This window comes from Trichechus manatus, unplaced genomic scaffold, assembly GCF_000243295.1.
Source record: "Trichechus manatus latirostris isolate Lorelei unplaced genomic scaffold, TriManLat1.0 scaffold00038, whole genome shotgun sequence".
Classification (NCBI taxonomy): domain Eukaryota; kingdom Metazoa; phylum Chordata; class Mammalia; order Sirenia; family Trichechidae; genus Trichechus; species Trichechus manatus.
Genome location: NW_004443974.1, coordinates 15,153,642 through 15,176,404, shown reverse-complemented (window position 1 = coordinate 15,176,404; position 22,763 = coordinate 15,153,642). Strand labels below are relative to the sequence as shown.

Sequence of the window (22,763 nt, the reverse complement as noted above, 5' to 3'; positions counted from 1 at the left end):
CTAGGCAGCAGTCATTACTGTCCACACTGTGGGCTCTCAGATCCTCATCAACATTTCAGTGTGAGAGAGGGACAAGAGGGCAGGGGAGAGTCAGATGTGATAAACATTCCGTTTCCTTTTGCTCACACTTAATTATTTAAACTCTTGTTGCTTTATTCTTATTTCCTTTGTGGGTCCTTCACTATTATCCTCTAGTTCAAGGAATCTCTGTAATTTAAAAATCTATAAAACAGATTCTTCTAAAAAGAAGGAAGGGTTCGTGTTTTATTTCATACTCTGTTCCAACTGATGAGATCATGCTCCAACTATTCTCAAGTCAGTTTATAATAGTCTCATACAACTTTTTATAATATGAGCTTAGAGAAAAAATATTATTTCCCACAAGTTGAACTTAATGAAAATCATTTTATCTACACTCTACCCAGTCCTTTATTGTGTAATTTACACTCCCAGAGTACTTAAAATTAAAAAAAAAAAAAAAAGTTTAGCTAGGCACAGCCTTCACATTAACTTCACATTTCTGAACAAAATCAGCTGGATATTTGCCCAGCACCCTAAAACACTGTGTTAGCTGCTGGGGAGTGGGGCAGGGTGGTAATGACACAAAACATCATCATTTGGCCTCAACTCCCAATGAGTGGAGAATCTTGTGGGAGAAACACAGTTAATGAAAATGTGTGAGGCTTCAAAGCAAAAGTCTAATAGATGACAAGTGCTGCCTGTGGATTAATTTATAAATTACAGAACACAGACATTGAGGGCCAGGAGTTTGAAAGGGAGACCTCACTGGGTTAGAAAGGAGGCTGACCATAAACAAGATAGTGCCTGGCAAGGGAGGAGGATGACATGCAGATCCAAGGCTAGCCTGACACAGAGGCCACCAAGGCAGGGTTCTTCATCTGTGCCATGCCGTGGATCCCGCTGGTGAAGCACAGGGACTCCTCAGGAAAAAGTTTGTAAATGCATAAAATAAAATACAGAGGATTAGCAAGGAAACTAATTATATTGAAATAGTCATAAAAATACTTTAATGGATTTGTGATACAGTACTTCTTTATTAACGCATTAATATAAGCTTCTTTATTCACGTATTAAAAAACAATGGCAGGTGTTGTGTGCCTTCAAGTCAATTCCAACTCACAGCGACACTACATGACAGAGAAGAAATGCCTCATAGGGTTTCCTAGGCTGTAATCTTTATGGGAGCAGATTGCCAGGTCTTTTCTCCTACAGAACCCCTGGTGGGTTCAAACTGCTGATGTTTCAGGTGACAGCTGAGCACTTAAATCATTGCGCTACCTAACTACTACCATTTTAAAGTCCTGATGAGTGTAAATGATACCTTCAACTGTTAGGGGATATGACAATATCTGTGATTTCTACTGGTGACTAAGTCACACATTCTGCTAATACTGCTGTAGTTACATATTTTTATTTTAAAAAAGGAAATGCTAAATTTCAGTTAGAGCTTAGTAAAATAAAGCTTTAATTTTTTCCCATCCAAGGGCATGGAGCCCCTGAATTCTATCCCAGACTCCAAGGGTCTTTCAATTTGGTTCAGTAAAACCCCAGCAACCTTACAGGGAGAGGAGCCTAGAAACGGCCAGTATGAATTGGTGAGAAGTTCGAATTATGTAATTTTCTTTTTAGATAAATCCATTTTTATTACTTTTTACTTAAAGGCATTATAGGCAATAAATTAAATAGGTTTCTAGATAAATCTACTTAAAAAAAAAAAAAAAGTTACTTGAATTAGCCCAAGTTTTAAATATTTCCCCTACATTCATTTTACATTATAATGTTCTTAGCCAGTCAGCTGTAAAAACAGAATCCTCCATCCTGACCCTGTCCCTATCAGCAGTTCAAACGTTAACCTTTCTGAAGACACATGGTCCCTATCCCCCTCCCTCTACCAAAATGCAAAAAACTAAAAGGAATTCTAAGCACCTAGGAGCCCTGGTGGCACGATGGTTAAGAGCTTGGCTGCTAACCAAAAGGTTGGCAGTTCGAATCCACTAGCTGCTCCTTGGAAATCCTATGGGGCAGTTCTACCCTGTTCTATAGGGTTGCTATGAGTCGGAATCAATCAATGGCAACAGGTTTGGTTTGGTTTAGTGCCAGTGTCTACAATTACTGGAAATGGAGTATCAACACCCTATAAACCACGCGTGAATATCTGTCATTCATGCCTGTGCCAGGAATAGGTTTGGGATAATCCTCACTGCCCCTCTAGCTCTCACTCCAGTCAGTTCACACCCCACACCCTGGCCATTTTTCCTCTCAACTCTTTCCGATCTTTGATCTTTACTGTCCTTTTAATGCCCCACCACACCCTTGACTTCCCACTGGTTTCCCAGACTTTGACCCTGCCACCCTACATTCTACCCCCACACTGACGCCAGTGCGATCTTTCTAAAATGCAAACCTGATCAAGTCACTCTCCTGCTATAAATCCCATTGAGAGGCAGAAGAGAACATGCGAGCCCTGCGGGTCAATGGTCTGTCACCATTTACGAGCAGTGTCACCTGGGGCAATGTTTGAAGCCTCTGGAAACTGCAGTTTCCTCTTTTGACAAACAGAAATATCATGTGCCTTGCAGGGTAGTTGGGAGTTTGCAGAAAAAACATGGGAGACATTGTGCTCCTGGCATGTAACGGACCATCAAAAAATGGTAGGGGTTATTATTACTACCCGTACTACAGAAAAAGTCAGAGCTTCTGAAGTGGGCACAGAGGTCCTTCAGGGTCCGGGTCTGGAACCATTGTCCCCTGCTCTCCTTGGTCTTTATTCAGTCTCCTCACAAGCTTTGCTGTTTCCCCTACACAAACTTGCTGCCTCACCTGTCTGTACCTTTACAAGTGCCATTTATTCTCCCTGGAATGCCCTTCCCAACCTACTCCTCATCCTCCTGACCTTACCACGTCCATTTAACCTTTTCTATCTGGTACTTCCTCCCTCTTATCCCCAATTAATTACCCCCCCCCTTCACTCCATTTGAGTACTTAGAGAGTCTGCTTCTATTATTACCCTGCATCACATAGTATGGAATGTGTCAACACGTCACTTGCAGTACAATAAGCATGGGCTCTGGGGTGGACAAGCCTTACTCAAATCTCAGCACCACCGTATCTTGAAGACATTATTTAATTTCTGAGTCTCAGTTTCTCAACTGCAAAACGGGAAAAATGGTACCGACTTAAGTCGGGTGGTTAGGCTGGGCTCAATGGCATCCTGCATGCAAAGTACTTTTACACAAATGCTGTGTGTGCCTGGCACTAGCACACTGCATGACAGGGCAATTACTCCCTCTCTTACTGTTGTAATTACAACGATGTAAACTCCTTTGGGGAAGAGATCAAGTCTTTTTTTATCTCAGCATCTTCAGCACCTGCCTTGTTCAACACAGGGCATACAGCACTGCCTGGTGTTTGTTAAAATGAACTCATATGTAGAACACTCTGCACTTGTCTCTTTAGCAACAAGATAAAACATTAAGTCAACTGAAAAGGGAGCCTTAATAATCTGTTAACTTGTAATAAGAGTAGCAGAAATGATAGAGAGTAAAGGTGAAAAACAAATGCAACTTGGCCGGGAAAACCTTTATAAAGGTCTAGGAATTTCATTTTTTTTTTTTTTAAGTGCAATATAAACCATGGCCAAGATCCTTAAAAAAAAAAAGGTGTAAAGTCAAAGCACATTTCTCTGTGCTTTCAAAAGAAACAGGATTTGTTACAGACTCCTAAGGTAGCATGGTGAGATCCCCAGATGCCTCCACACACTTTCCCATCATTCCAGGTATCCCTGCGCGGGTCACTGATTCAAACTGTCCCCAGTGAGCCTGCTAACCACAGAAGCACTTTTATTCTGTCACAGGCCATCTGCAACAGACTGAAAAGCCCCTCTATCTGCCTGTCAGGCATGTGGTGGTTTGAAAGCATTCATTTCACACTTCCTGTGCTCCTTTAATGTTTCATCATGGACTCACAGGTCACCTTAGATCTGAGTCACTGGAGTAACTGAACTACCCAAAGGCAGGCAGTTTCGCAGAATGTCTCATTATGTGGGTATTTGAAGGTAAACAAAAGAAAGTATTTTGCAAAAAGCAATAGCTAATTCCACTCATGGTCCGCTTACAAATACAATTTTAAGGTATTCGTTATACAATGCTATTTGCTTAATTTGGGAACTGATAAGACTGATAAGGGTTAGGTCTCTAAAAAGAATTTAAGAGAAATGAGGATAAAATTTGTACAATTTAACGTGCCAGAATAATAGCTACTATGTATTGTGCCAGGCACTTTATCTGCATAGAATCCTCATCACCCAATCATGTAGACTCTACTATGACTGCATTTGATAGGGGAGGAAACGGAAGCAGAGAGAGGTGAAGTTACTAACCTGTCTCTCTCTGTCTCTCCCTCCACTGTCTGTCCATCAGTCAGTCACTTTCACTCACAGTCTCTTGCGCTTCTCTCCTCTCTCATGATCTTGCTCTTTCTCTCTTCTCATCTGCCTGGGTCTCTTTTTCTCGGCCCGCCCTCCCCTCTGTCCCTGTCCCCTTTGTTTTCCTTTTCCTGCCTCAACCTGTCTTTTTGTCTCTCAATCTCTGTCTCATCCCGTTCTCTCTCCCCCCTCACCCCCGTCTCCCTTCCATCTGTTTCTCTGTCTCCCCCTATCTGTCCATCTGTCTCCCCTATCACCACCACCTAACATGCACAATATAACAAAGTACCTATGGTATGGTTTAAGAAAGAAGAGTTTTAAGACCAATTTTGGAGAGTAACAACTCTCATTATCTTAGAAGAAAGTTAAAATCTCAAAAATAAGTAACTAGTAAGCTATTCTTCATAATGGCTTTGAAACCATAATTTTACTATAGAAGAAAACAATCTCTAAGCTTGTTGGGATTTACTTCAAAATAATGGGGGGGAGGACGGAAATATAGTTAAAATAAGATTGGCTATAACTTGATAATTGTTAAAGCTGTGTGATGAGTACATGGGAGTTTATTAGGCTGCCTACTTTTGATACAGGTTTAAAATTTCCCATTTAAAAGAAGTTTAAAAAAATCAAATCTAAGAATTTATTTAATAAATGGTTCTGCAGTGTGTTTAATTATGAGTTACCATTTTCAGAAGAAAGGTTAAATCCTTCCAATGTCCCATTTGATCTTAAGTTCTTGTTTTTTATATATATATATATATACACATATACACACACATATATACATAATACATATACATATATATGTATTTAAAACCTATCTATTGATATTTTTTTCCTGTTCCTATTTCATATCAGTGACCACACTGGCAAAAATACAATGACTTGATTTCACAAAGGTATTAAGTAGTGTGAGATTATCAGTTTTCATGTTTGGGGCTTGTGGAAATATTGTCTCTGGAAAGGAGATATAAAATGTCAATACCCCTGAACCAATGGGATTTTTTCCTTCCACAATGAAAATATTCACCCTGGAGTAAGAAAGGGTCAGAGGAAGGGAAAATATTTTCCAGCTTAAAACCAAGCACAGGAAGTATTAATTATATGCATCAAAACAAACTTGAAAATGAATTGTTTCATTAACAAGAAAAACTGTGGGTGGGTTCAGCTCAATTCTATCGTCACTTCAGCCATTAGAGAGATTGGCAAACTCGACATTTTAGATTGCTAAATATTTGTTTAAAATAACAGCTAACATATGCTAAGCTCTTGTTCTGTGCCAGGCTCTGTGCTAAACAACTGATTTAAAATCTCTCGTTTAAATCTCACAACAACTCAACGAGGCAGGTGCTATTATGATCCTTATTTTAGAGATGAGAAAACTGAGGTTCAGAGAGCAACCTGCTCAAGATCACCAGGCAGCAGGCAGCACAGTTGGTAGTTGGAGCCAGGCTGGTTGGCTCTACAGTTGCCCTGTCTACACATAAAAATGGTACCCTAACAATACTTGGGAAAGCCATAAAACTGTAGAGATACAGGGCACTTCAAAGGAATCTCATATTGGTATAAATACATCTCCCAGGTTTTCGAAACAGCCCTGTGAGGGGGGCTGGACAGAGGATGTTATCTGTCTCAGAGGTAAGGAAATGGAAGCTCAGAGAGGTCAGAGGAAAACTGGGATCTCCTGGCTCCAAATTCAATACTATTTCTAACCAAAGTGAACTGGAGCCCTTCTTTCTCCTCTTCTATAAAATAGGGAAAGTATTATAGTAATACCTAAATCTCTTAGTGTTTGTATGCAAATTAAAGGAGAAGGTACACCAAGAGCTCGGTGCCAAGGCCCACCACATCAGTAATCAATAATGTGAATAATCCAAAAGAAAAAGGACTGATTGACTTTCTATTAGGTTACAGAAACAGCCTTAAGTTTTCTTTGTTACTAAACCTGGGAGGTATCTGATGATCTCAGGAGAGCATATTTAGAAAGATAGTATAAGCTTCTGTAAAGCAAAAGTTCTAAAACCGTATGTGTGTGGCTGGCGCCACATAAAGCAGTCACCAGAAAGTTAACTGCTAAAAAGAAGCACTTAAATAAAGAGTCCTTAAAATAAATGTTGAAAGTTCAAGAAGAGTTCATTTCACAGACATTACTTTTTGAATCCACACTACAGAACTAACACATTTATGTAGTGTTCATGCACAATGTACTTAAATACAAACATATGAACAAATAAAAGTAAAACAGAATTCAAGTGGCTAACGTTCATGTTTTCTTTCACATCCCTAGGGGGAAGAAACAGTCAGAAAATTGAGTGTTCAATGTGGACCAAGGATTGTAAAACTAAATGTGGTCAAAGTGAATAGATACTGCTAAACATACATTTTCACAAAGCTGGATGGCAAATTCAAACGTTATAATGCTTGTATCTGCGTAAAATATTTCTAGAAGAACACACAAGAAACTTCTGAGTGACTGCCTCTGGGTAAGGAAACTGGGTATGAGAGAGAATTACTTTCACTAAGTACCCTTTTAGAATTTATCATGTACAGGTATTTTTTTATATACATTGAAAAAAATTTAATTCTACTCCAAAGGTAATCATTTTACCAGTATTTCTAGAAGAGAAAGACAGAATACTCTTATTTCAGGCATTACTTAGGGTATTTCTGAGAATACCATTTTAATATCCACAGCGAGTTCTAAAGGAGACAAATAATAACAGCTGGTATACCGGCTAAGAGTGGGCTCTCTGGAGCCAGACAGTATGGGTTCAAATCCCAGCACCACCACTTGCTAGTTCTGAGGCCTTTTAGACAAGTTACCAAATCTTTTGGTGCCTTGTCTCATCTATAAAATTGAAACAACCATAGACTGAACATGAAAAATATGTGAATTAAAACATGTAAAGTGTTAAAAAAGTGCCTGGCACACAATAAGCATTTAGTAACTGTTATCTATCATAAGGAGCTCTGGTGGCGAAATGGTTAAGTGCTTCGCTGCTAACCAAAAAGTTGGCAGTTTGAACCCACCCAGCGGCTCTGTGGAAGAAAGACACAGCCCCATCTGCTTCTACAAAGATTACAGACAAGAAAGCCCTATAGGGCAGTTCTACTCTGCCCATGGGGTTGCTAGGAGTTGAAAATGAACTGGATGGCACCTAAAAACAACATTGTCACAGTTATGGAGGCTTCTTAGACATATTCAAACAACTTGAGGGATTGGTTTACTGGGTTAAAAGGCCCAGGGCCACAGGCTCCGGGGATAACTTAGTCAATTGGCATAACACAGGCCATACAGATACTGTTCTACTTCCTAGTTTGGTGAGTAGTGTCTGGGGTTTTAAAAGCTTGTTTGAGAGGTCATCTAAGATACAACTGCTGGTTTCTACTCATATAGAGCAAAAGAGAATGAAGGCAATCAAAGGCTCAAAGAAGAAACTAGTCCGTGGGACTAACAGCCCACATAAATGACAGCCTCTTCTAACCTGAGACCAGAAGAACTAAATGGTGCCCAGCTACCACTACCGACCATTCTGACCAGGGACATGATAGAAAGTAATGGGTAGAATGTGAGAACAATGTAGAAAAAAACTCAAATTCCTAAAAAGGCCAAACCTACTGGACCAATAGAGACTAGATGAACCCCTACGACTTATCGTCCTATGATACCCTTTAAACTTGGAATTGAAGCTATTTCTTTCAGTCAAATAACAGACTGGCCTATAAAATAAATAATATCACCCATAAGTAATATGTTCTCTTAAACAATTAACTATATGAGACCAAATGGTCAACATTTACCCAAAAGCAAACGTGAGATGGTACAGAGGGGAAGGGAAGCTAAATCAATGGAAACAGAGCAAAAAGAATGGAAATAATGAGAATGCTGACACATTGTAAAAACTGTAACCAATGGCATGGAACAATTCATATAAAAATTGTTAAAGGGAAACCTAATTTGCTGTGTAAATCTTCATCTAAAACACAATAAAGTAGTATTTAAAAAAAAATTCTTATGTTTATACTACTGTTGCTGTGACAGCTAGGCCTGGTAGCAGGTAACATGCTTGATCAAATTGGATTGAGAGCTGAACCTTCTTTAATAGAACAAGGGAAAACTTGATCATATTTAACTCTCTGTGACCTGGGATGCCTGAGCCCCAAGTAGTTGTCAAGAAACACTGACTGATTAATTCAGGACGGCAGTGAAAATGGAAAGGCTGGATTACTTATCCTGATGTTGGCAATTATTTTTCCCTAGAGATTACTGGCACTTCCAGTCCTTAAGAAATGACCACTGAGGTTTGTTAAATTCTCTCAGCTACAAAACAGTAATTCCATTTATATTCTCTAATTAAACATAACAGTGAAACAAGGAAAACTCATAACGAGAAAGAATTCTTAGAGTGGTACCTTTCTAAAGCCTTAACCCAAGGCAATATGCTGTATGGGTTTTTTTTTTTTTTTTTTAAGATTTGAACGTAGACAATTCATTTTAAGACACCACAGTTTGCTGGAGCAAGATCCTTTACATTAATTTTTTTCCAAAACAATAATTTAACCAACCAGGTATGTACTGAATCTCGTTTACTGCTAGGAAAACAAAGCAGTGTCACATCAAAGCTGTACCTAAACTTTTCTCCAGTTCTGCAGTCATAAAAGTCCATTCATCAACTCTGCCTTAGGCATCCATCTGCAAAATGGAGATGATAATGCCTAACACTAACTGGTTACAGATGTAAATGAGAATGTGTTCAGAATTTTGAGCAACTTGGAAAATAAGCAACGTATTAACTTAAGATGATTTTGGCTCTAAGACGCCAACTTTTAGAGACAAATAAACCATCTCCTCCCTCCAAATGCTCAATTTCTATGAGCCTACTCCATTTAGAAAGGCCTTCTCTGAGGCACTGAGAATTCCAGAGAGGAAAGGAGAACGTGGTAGACGTCTTATGGCAAGAAGAGCAAACAGGTTTCACCTATTATCACTGGAATTTATGGTCTGAGCTGCATATGTGACTCCAGGCAGCCCCTCAACTCAAAGAGTGGTAAAGAAAAGTAGATTAGAAAATTAACGAGGCTTCCGTTTATTTCTATTTCATTTTGAAACAGAAAAACCATTAGAACTTCATGGCACTATAGCATAAATCCTACTACTTCTAAACTGAGCTTTACAGTTCTATTCCTATTTTAACTACTAAATGACAAAGAAATCCAAGCATGATTATATCTCTGAAGTACAGTTAGCCTTTCTGCTGAAGGCAATAGTCTGAGGATGACCAGTGCCCAAATCAATCAATTTCATATCCATCCTGAAAGCTACAAAAAAGACGACCAATCATCTTCCTCAATTCACTTTTTCAGTGTCATATTATTAGGGCTGATAATTTTTTTTAAAAAGGAAAAGAAATAAATGGGATTAGAGAAGAAAAGGAGCGTAGGGTGGAAGGAGGCAAAGGCGAAATGCTCCTGGTTTTAAGTTTTATTGAAGAAACCTAACATGAGGATTTTTTCCCAAGTATTCTATTGGACTCACTGGAAATATCTTCTTAACTTTTGTGAATTTCTCCTCCTTCCCCCCCAAAAAAGACAGAAAATTCCTAAGACCTATTCATGGTCTGTAGATAAGATTGGGTTGGGGGGGGGGGCGGAGGGTAGTGGAAAGATCACTTGAAATTCTGTATCCATAAATGGTAGAGCCATGTTCTCTTTGTACATGATACTTAATGAAAATCATATGTTTTCACAAACGCAGATCGACCTTTTTGACACCTAATTCCCAATTAACAGCAGAAATTACACGACGTAGGTTAACAAGAACATTAATAGTCTGTGAAGTTCACTTTCTCAAACTATCTCGGGGAAGCCCGCTGTTGGCGGCTCCCATGACACCTCCATCACGACGTAAACTCCGCAGAGTTAGTGATCGTGGGCTGCAGCACGCACTCTCTCCGTTCGGCCAGCAGCGCCCAGGGACTTTCGAGGGAAAGAAAGAGAAAGGAAGCTAGAGAGGGGGAGAGCGCCCGCGCGCGCGCAAGCGAACAAGCAAGGCCTAAGAACAGAGTCCCAGACACAAGCCGAGCAGTGGCAGGCCTTCTCCTTCAGAATTTACTACCAACTGCCCGAGCCTGAACTTACCTTCCAAGTAACAACTGGAGGACGAGGAGAGGCCTTTTTTTGATTTACAGCCTACCAACTTCAAGCAAATTTCCAACATCTTCGTGTGCGGGAGGCGTCCGCGTCTGGCGGCGTCCAGTCTCGCGCCCGCTCTCCCTAGCTTCCCGGGCGTCGGGCGGGACCCGGCTCGGGCCGGAGCCACCCTGCTCCCCGGCCGGGCTCTGCGCTCACTACGGGTGACCGCGCCCGGACTCGGCCATCGCACCCGGTCCGTCTCCCGTCTCCGCTCCGGGACACGGCCAACAAAGGGCCCTAGAGCTCCGGTGAGGAAGGCCCGCCCCCGGCCCTTAACCCCTTCCTGGCCGGGCCGCCCACCCCATGCTCCCTCCCCACGCGCAGCCGGTCGGAGTCAAGGACAGACAGAACCCGAGACAGCGAGTGTAAACGAAGATTCTCTTCTGCGTTTTCAAGGGGCAAAACCCAGCCCTAAAACAGTACCACTTTCAAAAACAATCTGGTAGCCAATTTCTATTCTACTGGGGAGAGGAGGAGTGCAAGCCCAGCACTGAGTTGTTCTCAACGTTGGTAAAAACAATCCTAACACCCAGAGAAAGATGCGGAGTTACTCAGCCAGTGAGAAATGCTGTTGCCCTCAGGGATCAGATCACATGCTTTCCCGTTTCCACATTTGAAACATCTTCGTATCTCCATTGTGACATGAGACTTCCTCAACATGCCCCACATAAGGTCAAGTTCCATTGTGCTATTATGCCTAGGCAAACCCTATACTGTATATACTAAGAATGCTGGTGAATAATGCAAATTCCTCTGGAATTACCTCTCCTGCTCTCAGTTATACTCACTGAGCTTATTGTGATTAAGGCCTACTCAATGGGTGTCTGAGGAATGAATAATCAGGTTTAGACCCACATGACAACTACACAAATATGCAACAGATTCGTAAAATCATACATCCAGACTTGGAGAGGGCTAGAAACAGAAGAGTTGTGTGAGTTCAAATTCAAACATAATTTCTGATTACATGTGACAGAAATTTAGTTTCCACAATGAGAATTCATCAGAGGCAAGAAGTGCATTCCTTCTTTGCCTCGTTTTCTTCAACAAAGAACGTTTTCCATTCCTTTGGTGACTGCCATTCCATACCATTGTTAAAAATCCATTTCATCGTGGTGTTGGGCTCAAATCTTTTTATAACTCTAGTTAGGGCTAATCATAGACATTATAAAATACTATAAAATAACAATAATCACAATAATGTGTTACTGGCACAAAACCAGTAATCTAGATCAGTAGAAAACAGGAAACCCAATCATAACAAATAATTTAATAAAATCTGATAAGTTCCAATAACAATAAGAAAAGGAGTTTATTAAATAAATAATAGCAGATAACTACAACAGGGAGAAAAATTAATTTAGTTCATCTTATAGCACACAAATAATAAAAGCTAACATGTATTTAGATCTTACTACGTGCCAGATACTTGTTACAAGCATGTTACCTTCATTACTGCATTACATTTTCACAACGATCCTGTGAGGAAAATAGATTATCCTAATTCTTCAACTACAAAACTGAAGCTCAGAGAGGTCAAGCACCTTGCCCAGGGTCCTACAGCTGTAAACAGACACAGCAAGACTCAAACCCTGGTCTACCTGGCTCCAAGTATCAGGCTCCCGACCAATGGATTATGCTGCCCCCTCACACCAAAACTAAATTTCAAGTAAACTGAAACTTTGGAGATGTATATCTCTGGTCAAATAACTAAGGTTGTCATGTTTCAAGTCTCTGGGTGGTGCAAACTGTTAATGTGCTCCGCTGCTACCCAAAAGGTTGGAGGTTCAAGTCCACCCAGAGACGCCTGGGAAGAAAGGCCTGATGATCTACTTCTGAAAAATCAGCCACTGAAAAACTCTATGGAACACAGTTTTACTTTGATGCACACGGGGTCGCCATGAGTCAGAACTGACTCAAAGGCAACTGGTCGTATGTTTCAGAGGAAGTCTTGGTTAAGAGACCTTGACTACTGTGATCAGCCCCAGAAACAAAGTAGGACTCACTTGTGATACTTTCTAGCCTATCCTGTAACTATCCCGTATGGACAAAAACCTGAGTATCTTTAGTACACCAGGAATGACTAAGTAACAAGATCTTCATTTAAGTTTGCCAAAAAATACACAAAAATTCAAGACTCTCAGCCATGGTGTCATTAACCTTTCAGAAGTGTCCCGCCAAATTCTGATCGATGTACAAAATCTATGTTTACTTCAACTAAACAGATCTACTGTTAGAATGAGTAGGTCACGTGCTGTGGTACCAGGTCAGAGAAGTACACAGTTCCCATCACTTTGAAACACAGGGCTGCAGGGGCACCAGGTGACAAGTGTGGTGACTGTGGATGCCTTCTACATTCTGGGAGACACTGTCATTCTGCTAGACAGCCTGTGTGCAATGTCTATTGACTGACTTGTTTCGTGTCGTTTTGAAACTTTTGAACGTCCAAGGGTAATGCAAAAAATAAAATTCAAAAAGTTGACACCAACACAAGCTAAAAAATATAACATTGTCTGTTATTATATAGCGTTTCAGATTTAAAGAGCTCCATTCAAATTGGCAGCTTAATGCCAAGAATTACACATTAATAGGCATTTTTGCAATTTTAACCATATCTTTGAATAGTTTCGGTTAATACAGGCCCAGATATTTGTCTGCGTGTACTGCACTTTTTACTGAAATATAATTTTATTTTAAAAAGCTAATAACTATTACAAATATTCTGCTCGAGTCTAAAATGAAGTCACCTTCATATCCTCTTAAAACGAGTAATGCTTATAAACTATGTCCAAATCTTTTAAAATTTAGCTATAAAACCATGCCATCAATGAGGCTTAGCAAAACACTCAGAATTAATGGCAATGAATATTCAAAATATCATCAACCTGTACACTACCATATCAAACCTGGATTATTCATTATTTCCAGAGCCAGCTTTTTATGCTTTTGAAACTTACTTGCAAGATACAAAAAGCATTCTTTAACAAGCAAATAAAGGACAGCCTCAATCTTCTTACTAGAGTGAAGAAAGGCCCAAGAAAGATTTCCTTTAATCAACCTAAAACCTAAAAGCCATTAACTTTAAAAGAAAAAAAACAAATAAAGAAAAAAAGACTCTGAGCTCATTTAGTTTGGGAAAGGAATGGTTGTTCAATGTGTCCCTAGTATGTGCCAGCAGAAACCCTGGTGGCGTAGTGGTTAAGAGCTATGCCTGCTAACCAAAAGGTTGGCAGTTCAAGTCCACCAGGTGCTCCTTGGAAACCCTATGGGGGCAGTTCTACTCTGTCCTATAGGGTCGCTATGGGTCAGAATTGACTCGACAGCAACGGGTTTAGTTTTAATATGTGCCAGGCACTCTTAAGTCTCACAACAGTCCTATGAGTTTTGTGTCGTTTATTTCCATATCTCAGGTAAGGAAACTGAGGGGGCCAGCAGTAAATAATCTGTCCAAAATCACACAGCTAGGAAGTCCAAAGCTCTTGAACTTCCCAAAACATCACATAATTTCCAACTGAAGTGAAAGGTGGATAATACGAGCAATACCAGAAGATGAAATAAAAATTATTACATGTTGGAAAATGTCTTTAAAAGAAAATAATTCAAAGGATCAGAGCTATGTAAGAGTATTTTAAAATACATTATGGATATTAAGAAAAAATTTTTAAAAACCCGTTGTCACCAGTTCAGAATCACAGCGATTCTAGAGGACAGAGTAGAACTGCCCCACAGGGTTTCCAAGGAGTGGCTGGTGGATTCGAACTGCAGACCTTTTGGTTAGCAGCTGTAGCTCTTAATCCCTGTGCCACCAGGGCTCCAAGAAAGAATAAAAGTTCTTAATTATATTAAGGTATCTGAGCAGTGTTTCTACAAGTATGGTCCATAGACAACCTACTTTGAATCACCTGGGATGCTTGCTTAAAATACAGATTCTTGGTTTCCATTCTAGGCCTACAGGATTAGAATATATGGAATGGGGCCCAGGGATCAGCATTTTAACAAGCTCTCCAGATGATTTGTGTGCATACTTGTTTGAAAACCACTGTTTTGGAAGAGGGAAGAGAATTGGCTCTTCTTTTCACTTGAAATAGGACAAACAGGAATGGATATTTCTAAAACTTATTCATTTGAAAGAAATTTCTGAATTTAAGAAATGTGTAACTCTTGAACAAGTTATCAAAAGAGAACTCTTCTCCGAAGATTTTAGGATAAAGACTGAATTTTTTAAAGTTTGTAGTTCGGTTCTATTTTAAAAAAAAAAAAAAGGAGCAGGGGCCCCCAATAGAAGTGGGTCAAGGGAAAGATACAGGATGCTGAAGCACCACCTCAGAGCAGCAGGATGAGGGGGTGGGGAGTAGATGTGGAAAGGGGTGATGGGTGAATCTGACATGAGGCCTGGTTTGAGGCTCCCCCCTCTCAATCAGATGATCTTAAGTCTGACTGACTTCTTCACTGTTCCCAGCTCAGCCAATAATTTTAGCGGGGAGGAGCAAAGATCGAGAGGTAAGTGCATGCTATTTCACATGCACATCCCAACAAAGTTCACTTCCTCTGATTCTGCAAACACGGTTTAGTGAGAGATTGCCCGTTTCTCTAGCTCTGTGGGTCCAGTGTATGTCTAACTAAGAAAGATGAGAGCTTAAAAGAAGATCTTGTCAATCACGTCCATTTCTGCCACTGTATGAAGACTCATATGCATCCCTTTAAGTTCATAATTATTTAATAAGACAGCTCCACTTGCTGGTCACAAAGGTCTGATGAATCTGGCCTGGGCAAACCAGGCATCAGGGGGAGGCTATGCAGTGGCAGCTGCATGAGCTTTGATACCACACAAGCCTAGTTCTGAGTCTCAGGTTTACCACTCACTGTGGTGACTTAGGCAAGTGACTTCACCTCTTAGAGTCTCAATCTTTTCATCTGCAAAATGGGGGTTGGTCATAAGAGTAGGTATCTCTCAGGGTTAGGAAGATTAGAAATACTGTGTGGAAAATGTCCAATGCATAGTAGGTACTCAAAAAATGGTAACTATTGTTATTTCCAAAAGGGGTCTATTACTCTATCAGGTGATGGTCTGTGTTCCTGACCAAGTCTTACTGGGACTAAGTCAAGAGCTAAAATTAACAAATGTGATATGTGAAAATGATTCCAGAAAGCACAGTCTGAGGGAGTGAAAGCAGAATCTGGAGGTTTTCCAAGGGACAAGGAAATTAATTTATTTTATTAAGGGAAAGAAACACTAGCTATGTGGAAGGAGTAACAACCAAGGTTCAAATGTCACAGAAAGTCCTACCTTTAATCCTAAAGCCAAAGTTTTGCAACCACAGCTCTGTGGCAAAACCAAACTCCACACCCCCACATCTTTAATGGGAACCATTTCAGGCCCAGTACTTAGTGTGCAGGCTGCATATAGGACTGTCTTTCAGATGACACTGATTCTTTCGTTAGTCCCCTTAGTATTTCCAAGGCTACAATTTTCAGTTAAGGGCCAAATCCAAACTGCCTTAGATCCACAATCTAGAATCTGAACTGCCTTAAATCTACTTTCTAGAAAATCTCATTATAGGAAGACTCTACTATATTTTTATAATTAACAAGTCTAAACATAACTGCTAGAACAATTTTTCTCTAGAAGGAAACTAGTATTATGCACATTTTTATCAAATGTTTAATAGTTAAAAATCAAACAATACTAAAAGTCTTATAATAAAAAAACAACAGTTCCCTGACTCCATTCCGCAGGCTGTTTCCTCAGAGGCAGACTCCTTCAGATTTCTAAATAATACACTCAGATTGCTGTTTCTGGATTCATCAGCTTTACACATTATCTATTAACTTTTTATGGTAGGATTATACTATCACCACCCCCAACCTCCAAAACAGTAACATCACAATTTTTGGTTAAGTCAAGAGTCAGAGTTTACATTACTATGACCATGTAAATATTGTTCACTGCTAGCCAACAATATACTACTAATGTTTCCTTTATTACAAAACTTTGTTTATCTTGGAGATATGAATTGCCTGATTTTTTTTTCATTTGATTAGTCTTCTACGTGCCTATTACTATTTTTTCCAAATACTTCAAAGATCTGTCAAACAATATTTTTTCAAATACATTTTAAAAAGTCTCACTTCATTTATTGACTTATTCTCTCAGTTTACTGGGGTCTATCTCCAGTAACTTCCTGAGGGGTGGCGGGGGGAGTGGAGAGGAGGAAGGGAGGAAGATAGATGTCTAAAAAATGTCTTTCTTCTACCTTGACAGTTTGGCTGGGTATAGAATTCCAGAAAGAAAATAATCTTCCCCAATAAATTTTGAAGGCATTTCACCACTATCTCCTAGTTTCCAGTATTCTTGTTTAGAAATGCAATTCCATTCTGATTCTTGATCCTTTATACAATAACCTGCTTTTCCCTCTGGAATCTATTAGAATCTTTTAACAATCCTGGTATTCTTAAATTTCACAATAATATGGCTTGGTATGAGTCTTTTTACATATATTATGCCAGGCACTCAGAGGGCCCATTCAATCCAGAGATTTAAGTCATTTAGCCCTGGAAAACTACTCACTTCACTAAACTCTGAATTTTTTCCTTATACTTTCTTTCTATCTGCTAGCTTCCTTCCCTCCATTTTGTCCCCCCAGTTTTCTCTTTCCAGAATTCTTAAAAGCAGTAACCAGTTCCTGTCGAGTTGATTTGGAATCTTGGTGACCTCATGTATGTCAGAGTAGAACTGTGCTCCATAGATTTTCAACGGCTGATTTTTCATAAGTAGATAGCCAGGCCTTTTGAACCTCTAACCTTTCTCGGTGAGCAGCCCTGTTAATTGTTTGCACCATCCAAGGACCCCTCTGGAATTCCTACCAGATGGATACTAAAGCCCTTGGATTGAGTTTCAGTTTTCCTTAACTTTTCTCTCTTATTGTCTACTTTTTTGTCTTTATGTTTTTGCTTTCTGAAACTGACTCCTTTCCAAGTCTTCTGTTGAATTTTAAATTTTAGCTACAAGTTTTCAATACTAAAGAGCTCATTCTTATTCTGATTGTTACTGTTTTAATAGCATTCTGTTGTTTGATGTTTGCAATAGCTCTGAGGAAAGCAAACAATAATAGTTTTTTCAACTCTGCTGTTTCCTGCATTGTCTTTATTTCCACCAGGTTCCTGTTTTCTGTTTGTTTTACCCTTTATCTTTCATGTTAGAAACTATTCTTCAATGTCTAGAGAAATTTGGCTGTCCATTCAATATATGAGTGAAGCACTAAAAAGCTAACTGCAAGTTCTGTCTTCATGGAAGGGGCGTAACAACTGATAGATTTCAATGAAGAGAGGTGGTGAGCTCATTCTTTCATCAAGAGAATCCCCAAATGTTGGTATCTGTAGGGCTTTTCTCTAGGGCCATTCAATTCCCACCCCGCCCCACCCCGCAATAAGAGATTTTTCCAATCTCCTCTTTACTGCCCTGGCTAACAGGTATTAGAAGAGGGTTAGGAATCCCACTATTCAGTGTGCAGACTTTTTTTTTTTTTTTAATTCACTCTTGCCTATCCCACTGTTTTTAGCCCAGTGTCTTACCCAGTCCCGGGTGGGGGTAATGCCCCCGAGTCCAAAGCCTTTAGTGTTCAATTTCTCAATATAATAGCTCTAGTCTCCTGCAGGTGGGAAAGAGACAGAGGGTTGGGGGTGTGGAGGGTTGAAGAATCTAATCACTCCTTTTACAGACTTTCAATTGATCTCCCTGTTTTTAGCTACAAGCCTCACTCCCTGCTTACTGATGCCTCTAGTTTCTGAGCTTCTCCCAGGTTCTTAGGAGCAAATTAGCTCACTTCTAATCAATCTCTTTCTCAGAAGAGGTTAGGCTTCAGCTTCCTCGATTCTGCTAAGTCTATCACCACTCTTGATTTTTTTCCATTTTCTAAAAATGTGCTGAACTTTCTTATACACTTTGTCTTCTTTTGGGTTCTTTCGTCCTTATGCATTTACACTTAAACAAAATCTTTTTATTGTCATTTCAGTGGTGTCTGGAGTAGGAACAGAGATAAATGCAGGTCTTCTATCTTTAATCATTTTTAATCAAAATCTATTTTACCCACTTTACAGATGAGATAACTGAGGCACAGACAGGTTAAATAATTTGTACAAGGTCACATAGCAAGTTAGCAGCAGAGCCAAGAGAAGAACCCAGATCTCCAAACTCCCTGGTAAGATTACTTTCCATTACATGACACATACTAAAAAAACAAACCAAATCTGTTGCCATTAAGTCAACTCTGACTCACAGGCAAGTTTTAGGATACCAGGCTGAAAAACTACTTAAAATTTGTTGCAAACAACAAGTCTCAGATCTTAATTTTGCTGCTGGTGAAAACAGACTACACTCTGAATTCTTATATACAGTCACAACACTGTACCTTAAAGTTAAATTATAAATAGAAACATTATTAAACAAAAATAGTTTAAGATACTTTTATTAAGCTGTAAGTGCTTGAATTCAATTTAAAGAAGTTTTGCATGTTTTTGTGAAATCTTTGTCCCTTTACTTTGGTTAACTTTTGAAATAAATCCCAAAGAATTGTACTTTAATCACTGAAAATCTTGTTTGTTTGTTTTTAATTTGAATACTGAATAAAGATTAAGGCAGCTACAAAACAAACAAATAAAAAATTATAGTGTCTCAACTTTGAAAAACCTTAAAGGCTTCAAACCTTGAAGTGTAATGAGATTTATAAGAAGATAACTTAAGCACGCTGAGTAGGAACAATGGATACAGAAAAGCACAAGCAGTGACTATTCATAAGCAATACTTTCGTTTTGAAACAGCAGCCTCACTTTTGGCTTTTAAAGTTTGGTTAACTTTAAACTGGTAAAGCAATGGTTAATTTTTCCCCCTCTCTTTCTCTAAGACTGCAAGAATCTGCAAAAGCAGCAGACCAGGCCTAGGAGATCACATTACATTTGGGGGTAAAAGAGGGGGGGAGAGAAGGCAGCTGGAGGGGAATGTAGAGAGAAGGGCTAGAAGGGAAAGAAAACAAGTTGTCTGAACCTCCCCACAGTGTAAGACCCAGCAGGGATTAGGAGGTATGTGGAGGAGCCCATGTTTATCCAAGTTATCTCTGGGGCAGTTGAAATGGGCTGTAAAAATATAGGATTCCTCAGTATTCGGATCCTCTCAGTAGCCTAGAGCTGAAACCGAGAAAGCAAATTTCTTGGTAATTGCTACCAAGGCTTGAAAACCTAGAAATGATATACTAAAGGAGCCTGAATGATTGTTTCTTCAAAACATTCAGTATCAATTTGTTTTGTTGTCAAGGTTTTAAATATACACAAAGGGCAAATGGAGCCTGAATAGTTCTTTCATACACTTGTTAGAAATCACTGTTATTCTTAAAGAAGCAATGGCATCTCTAAATGAAATGGTACCTCACTTTTTCTTCCTTAAAGCGACAGATCTGGCATACTAATCCAGAAGTACATATTAACTGGAGAAGAACTGCTGTAGCTAACACAGACAAAACTCTCATTAAGTGACATTATGGTGATGTCAGAAGGAAAGGGACAGGTCCGTGGTCCTGCAGCCACTTGAAAACTATAAAACAAAGGGTTTGCTTTCAACGCAGACCTGGAAAAAGCCGTCCTCTTATTTGCCACCCTTCCTATCAGCTGGTATACACAGCAACTCCAAAATCTAAAGTAATCACTAAGTTATTTTCACATTCCCTAAGCCACCATAAGAGGAGTCCTGGTGGTGAAGTGGTTAAGTATTCCACCGCTAACCAAAAGGTAGGCAGTTCGAACCCACCAGCTGCTCCGAAGAAGACAGATGTGACAGTCTGCTTCCGTAAAGATTTACAGCCTTGGAAACCCCACAGGGCAGTTCTCCTCTGCCCTATAGGGTCGCTATGAGTCAGAATCGACTCGACGGCAACGGGTTTGGTTTGGTTTTGGGAAGCAACAATAAAGGAGCCCAGGTGGTGTGATGGTTAAGAGCTCTGCTGGAAAGGTTGGCAGTTCGAATCCACCAGCAGCTCTGAAGAAGAGAGCTGGCAATCTGCTCCCATAAAGATTACAGTTTATGAAACCCTATAGGGCAGTCCTACTCTGTTCAAAGGATCGCTACGTATTGAAATAGACTCAACGGCACAGAAACAAAAACAAGCAACAGTAATTCATATTTATGGCTATTTCACATGAAGAACATCCTGGTATAATTCTAAAACAATAGTAAAATTAACTTCTCAATAAGGTTTAGGTCACCAGTTGCATATCAACTAGACTTTCTTTGATGAAAAATGAGTGGGAACCAGTTATAGGAACCCTCAAGCCCAACAATGGCCCTCAATATTTGTTCTCCTCTCTCGACCTCAACCCCTAGGTTTTAGGCCTTAACCCCCTAAGGCTTAGATGACACAGTGCCCCATAAAAAAAGACTAATTTTCCCAGCCTCTCTTGTAGCTAGACGTGACTAAGTTCTAACCAATGGTATGTGAACAGAAGTGACACGTGGATCTTCTAGGTCAGTGATGAATGCAACTTCTGGGTTAGGGGTATCAAAGAAATAGTCATGCCTCCCTTTCCCCCTCTTCACTTCCCACTGCCTGTAAGGGGATTTGATGGCTGAAGTAACCATTCTGGATCTTAAAGATGACAGAGTAACAAAATAGGTGCCTGACCCTGTGGAGCCACCATACCCATCAGGGACTGTTAATGTCAGCCTCTTAGAGGAGAGGGAAACAAACATCTACCAGCTTAAACCGCTGGTATTTTAGATCTGTTGTAACAGCCCTATGTCTATCCTAACTAACATTAAAAGACCAGTTCTAACTTGCATAAATCTAAGAATTCCCAAAATCAACTGTTTTTCCTCTATTAAAAACTGTTAATTGAAGAACAAGCAATTGAAACAGTCCTAGAACTTTTAAAAAATGAGAAAATGGCTTAAATAATCCTTTGAAGCACTTAGCTTGCATCCAGCTCATAGCAAACACTCATATATTAAACATTAATTATTATTACTATTAACTGTCCCTTCCCCTTTCCATAATCTCTGGTACAAGTGTAAGCAAGATAAAAATCAATGTGTTCTATCGTATATCTGATACAGAACTTGTAACCAGAATATAAAGAACTTACCACTCAATAATAAGATGATACGCAAACCCATTTTAAAAAGGGGAAAAGATTTGAATTGATATTTCACCAAAGAAAAAATACAAATGCCTAATAAGTCTATGAAAAGATGTTCAGCATCAGTCCTAGGAATATATCCTAGAAAAATAAGAGCCTTCACACAAATAGACATATGCACACCTAAGTTCACTGCAGCATTATTCACAATAGCAAAAAGATGGAAAAAACCTAAGTGCCCATCAACAGATGAATGGATAAACAAACTATGGTACATACACACAATGGACACAACACAACGATAAAGAACAACAATGAATCCATGAAATATCTCACAACATGAATTAATCTGAAGGGTGTTATGCTGAGTGAAATAAGTCAATCACAAAAGAACAAATACTGTACGAGACCACTATTATAAAAACATGTGAAAATGTTTCCACGCAGAAAGAAACAATCTTTGATGGTGAGAGGAAAGAGATGGGTTAGATAGTAGGTAAGTAGTAACTTTGGTAAAGGGTAACATAGTACATAATACTGGGGAAGTCAGCACAGCTTGACCAAGGCAAAGTCATAGAAGCTTCACAGGCACATTCAAACACTCTGAGAGACCAAGGTACTGGGCTGAGGGCTGGGGACCATGATCTTGCGGGACATCTAACTCAACTGGCGTAACACAGTCTATAAAGAAAATGTTCTGCATCTGACTGTGGTTGAGTAGGGAATGGGGTCTTAAAAGCCTGCAAGAGGCCATCTAAGATACATCTACTGGTCCCATCCTGGCTGGAGCAAAGGAGAATGAAGAAGATCAAAGACATAAGGGAAAGATTAGTGCAAAGGACTAATGGACTACAACTACCATAACCTTCACCAGATTAAGCCCAGAACAAGTTGATGGTGGCCGGTTATCACTACCAACTGCCCTGGCAGGGATCACAATAGAGGGTCGCAGATAGAGTGAGAGAAAAATGTAGAACAAAATTCAAATTAAAAAAAAAAAAAAAAA

The 22,763-nt window shown here is 39.6% G+C and overlaps 1 protein-coding gene across 2 annotated transcripts in view; it reads right to left on the bottom strand.

Moving 5' to 3' along the window:
- The window catches only part of ABL1 (ABL proto-oncogene 1, non-receptor tyrosine kinase), a 163,642-nt gene that overhangs the window by 43,778 nt on the left and 97,101 nt on the right, over window positions 1-22,763 (bottom strand). Inside the window, exon 1 of one of the 2 annotated variants that reach the window (XM_012555374.2) lies at window positions 10,583-10,815. The exons of the other annotated variant lie outside the window; for it this stretch is intronic. Coding sequence (XP_012410828.1) covers window positions 10,583-10,661 — 79 coding nt within the window. The 5' untranslated portion in view covers window positions 10,662-10,815. Of the gene's footprint in view, window positions 1-10,582; window positions 10,816-22,763 lie in introns of those variants that run through there. 2 annotated transcript variants of the gene reach the window in all.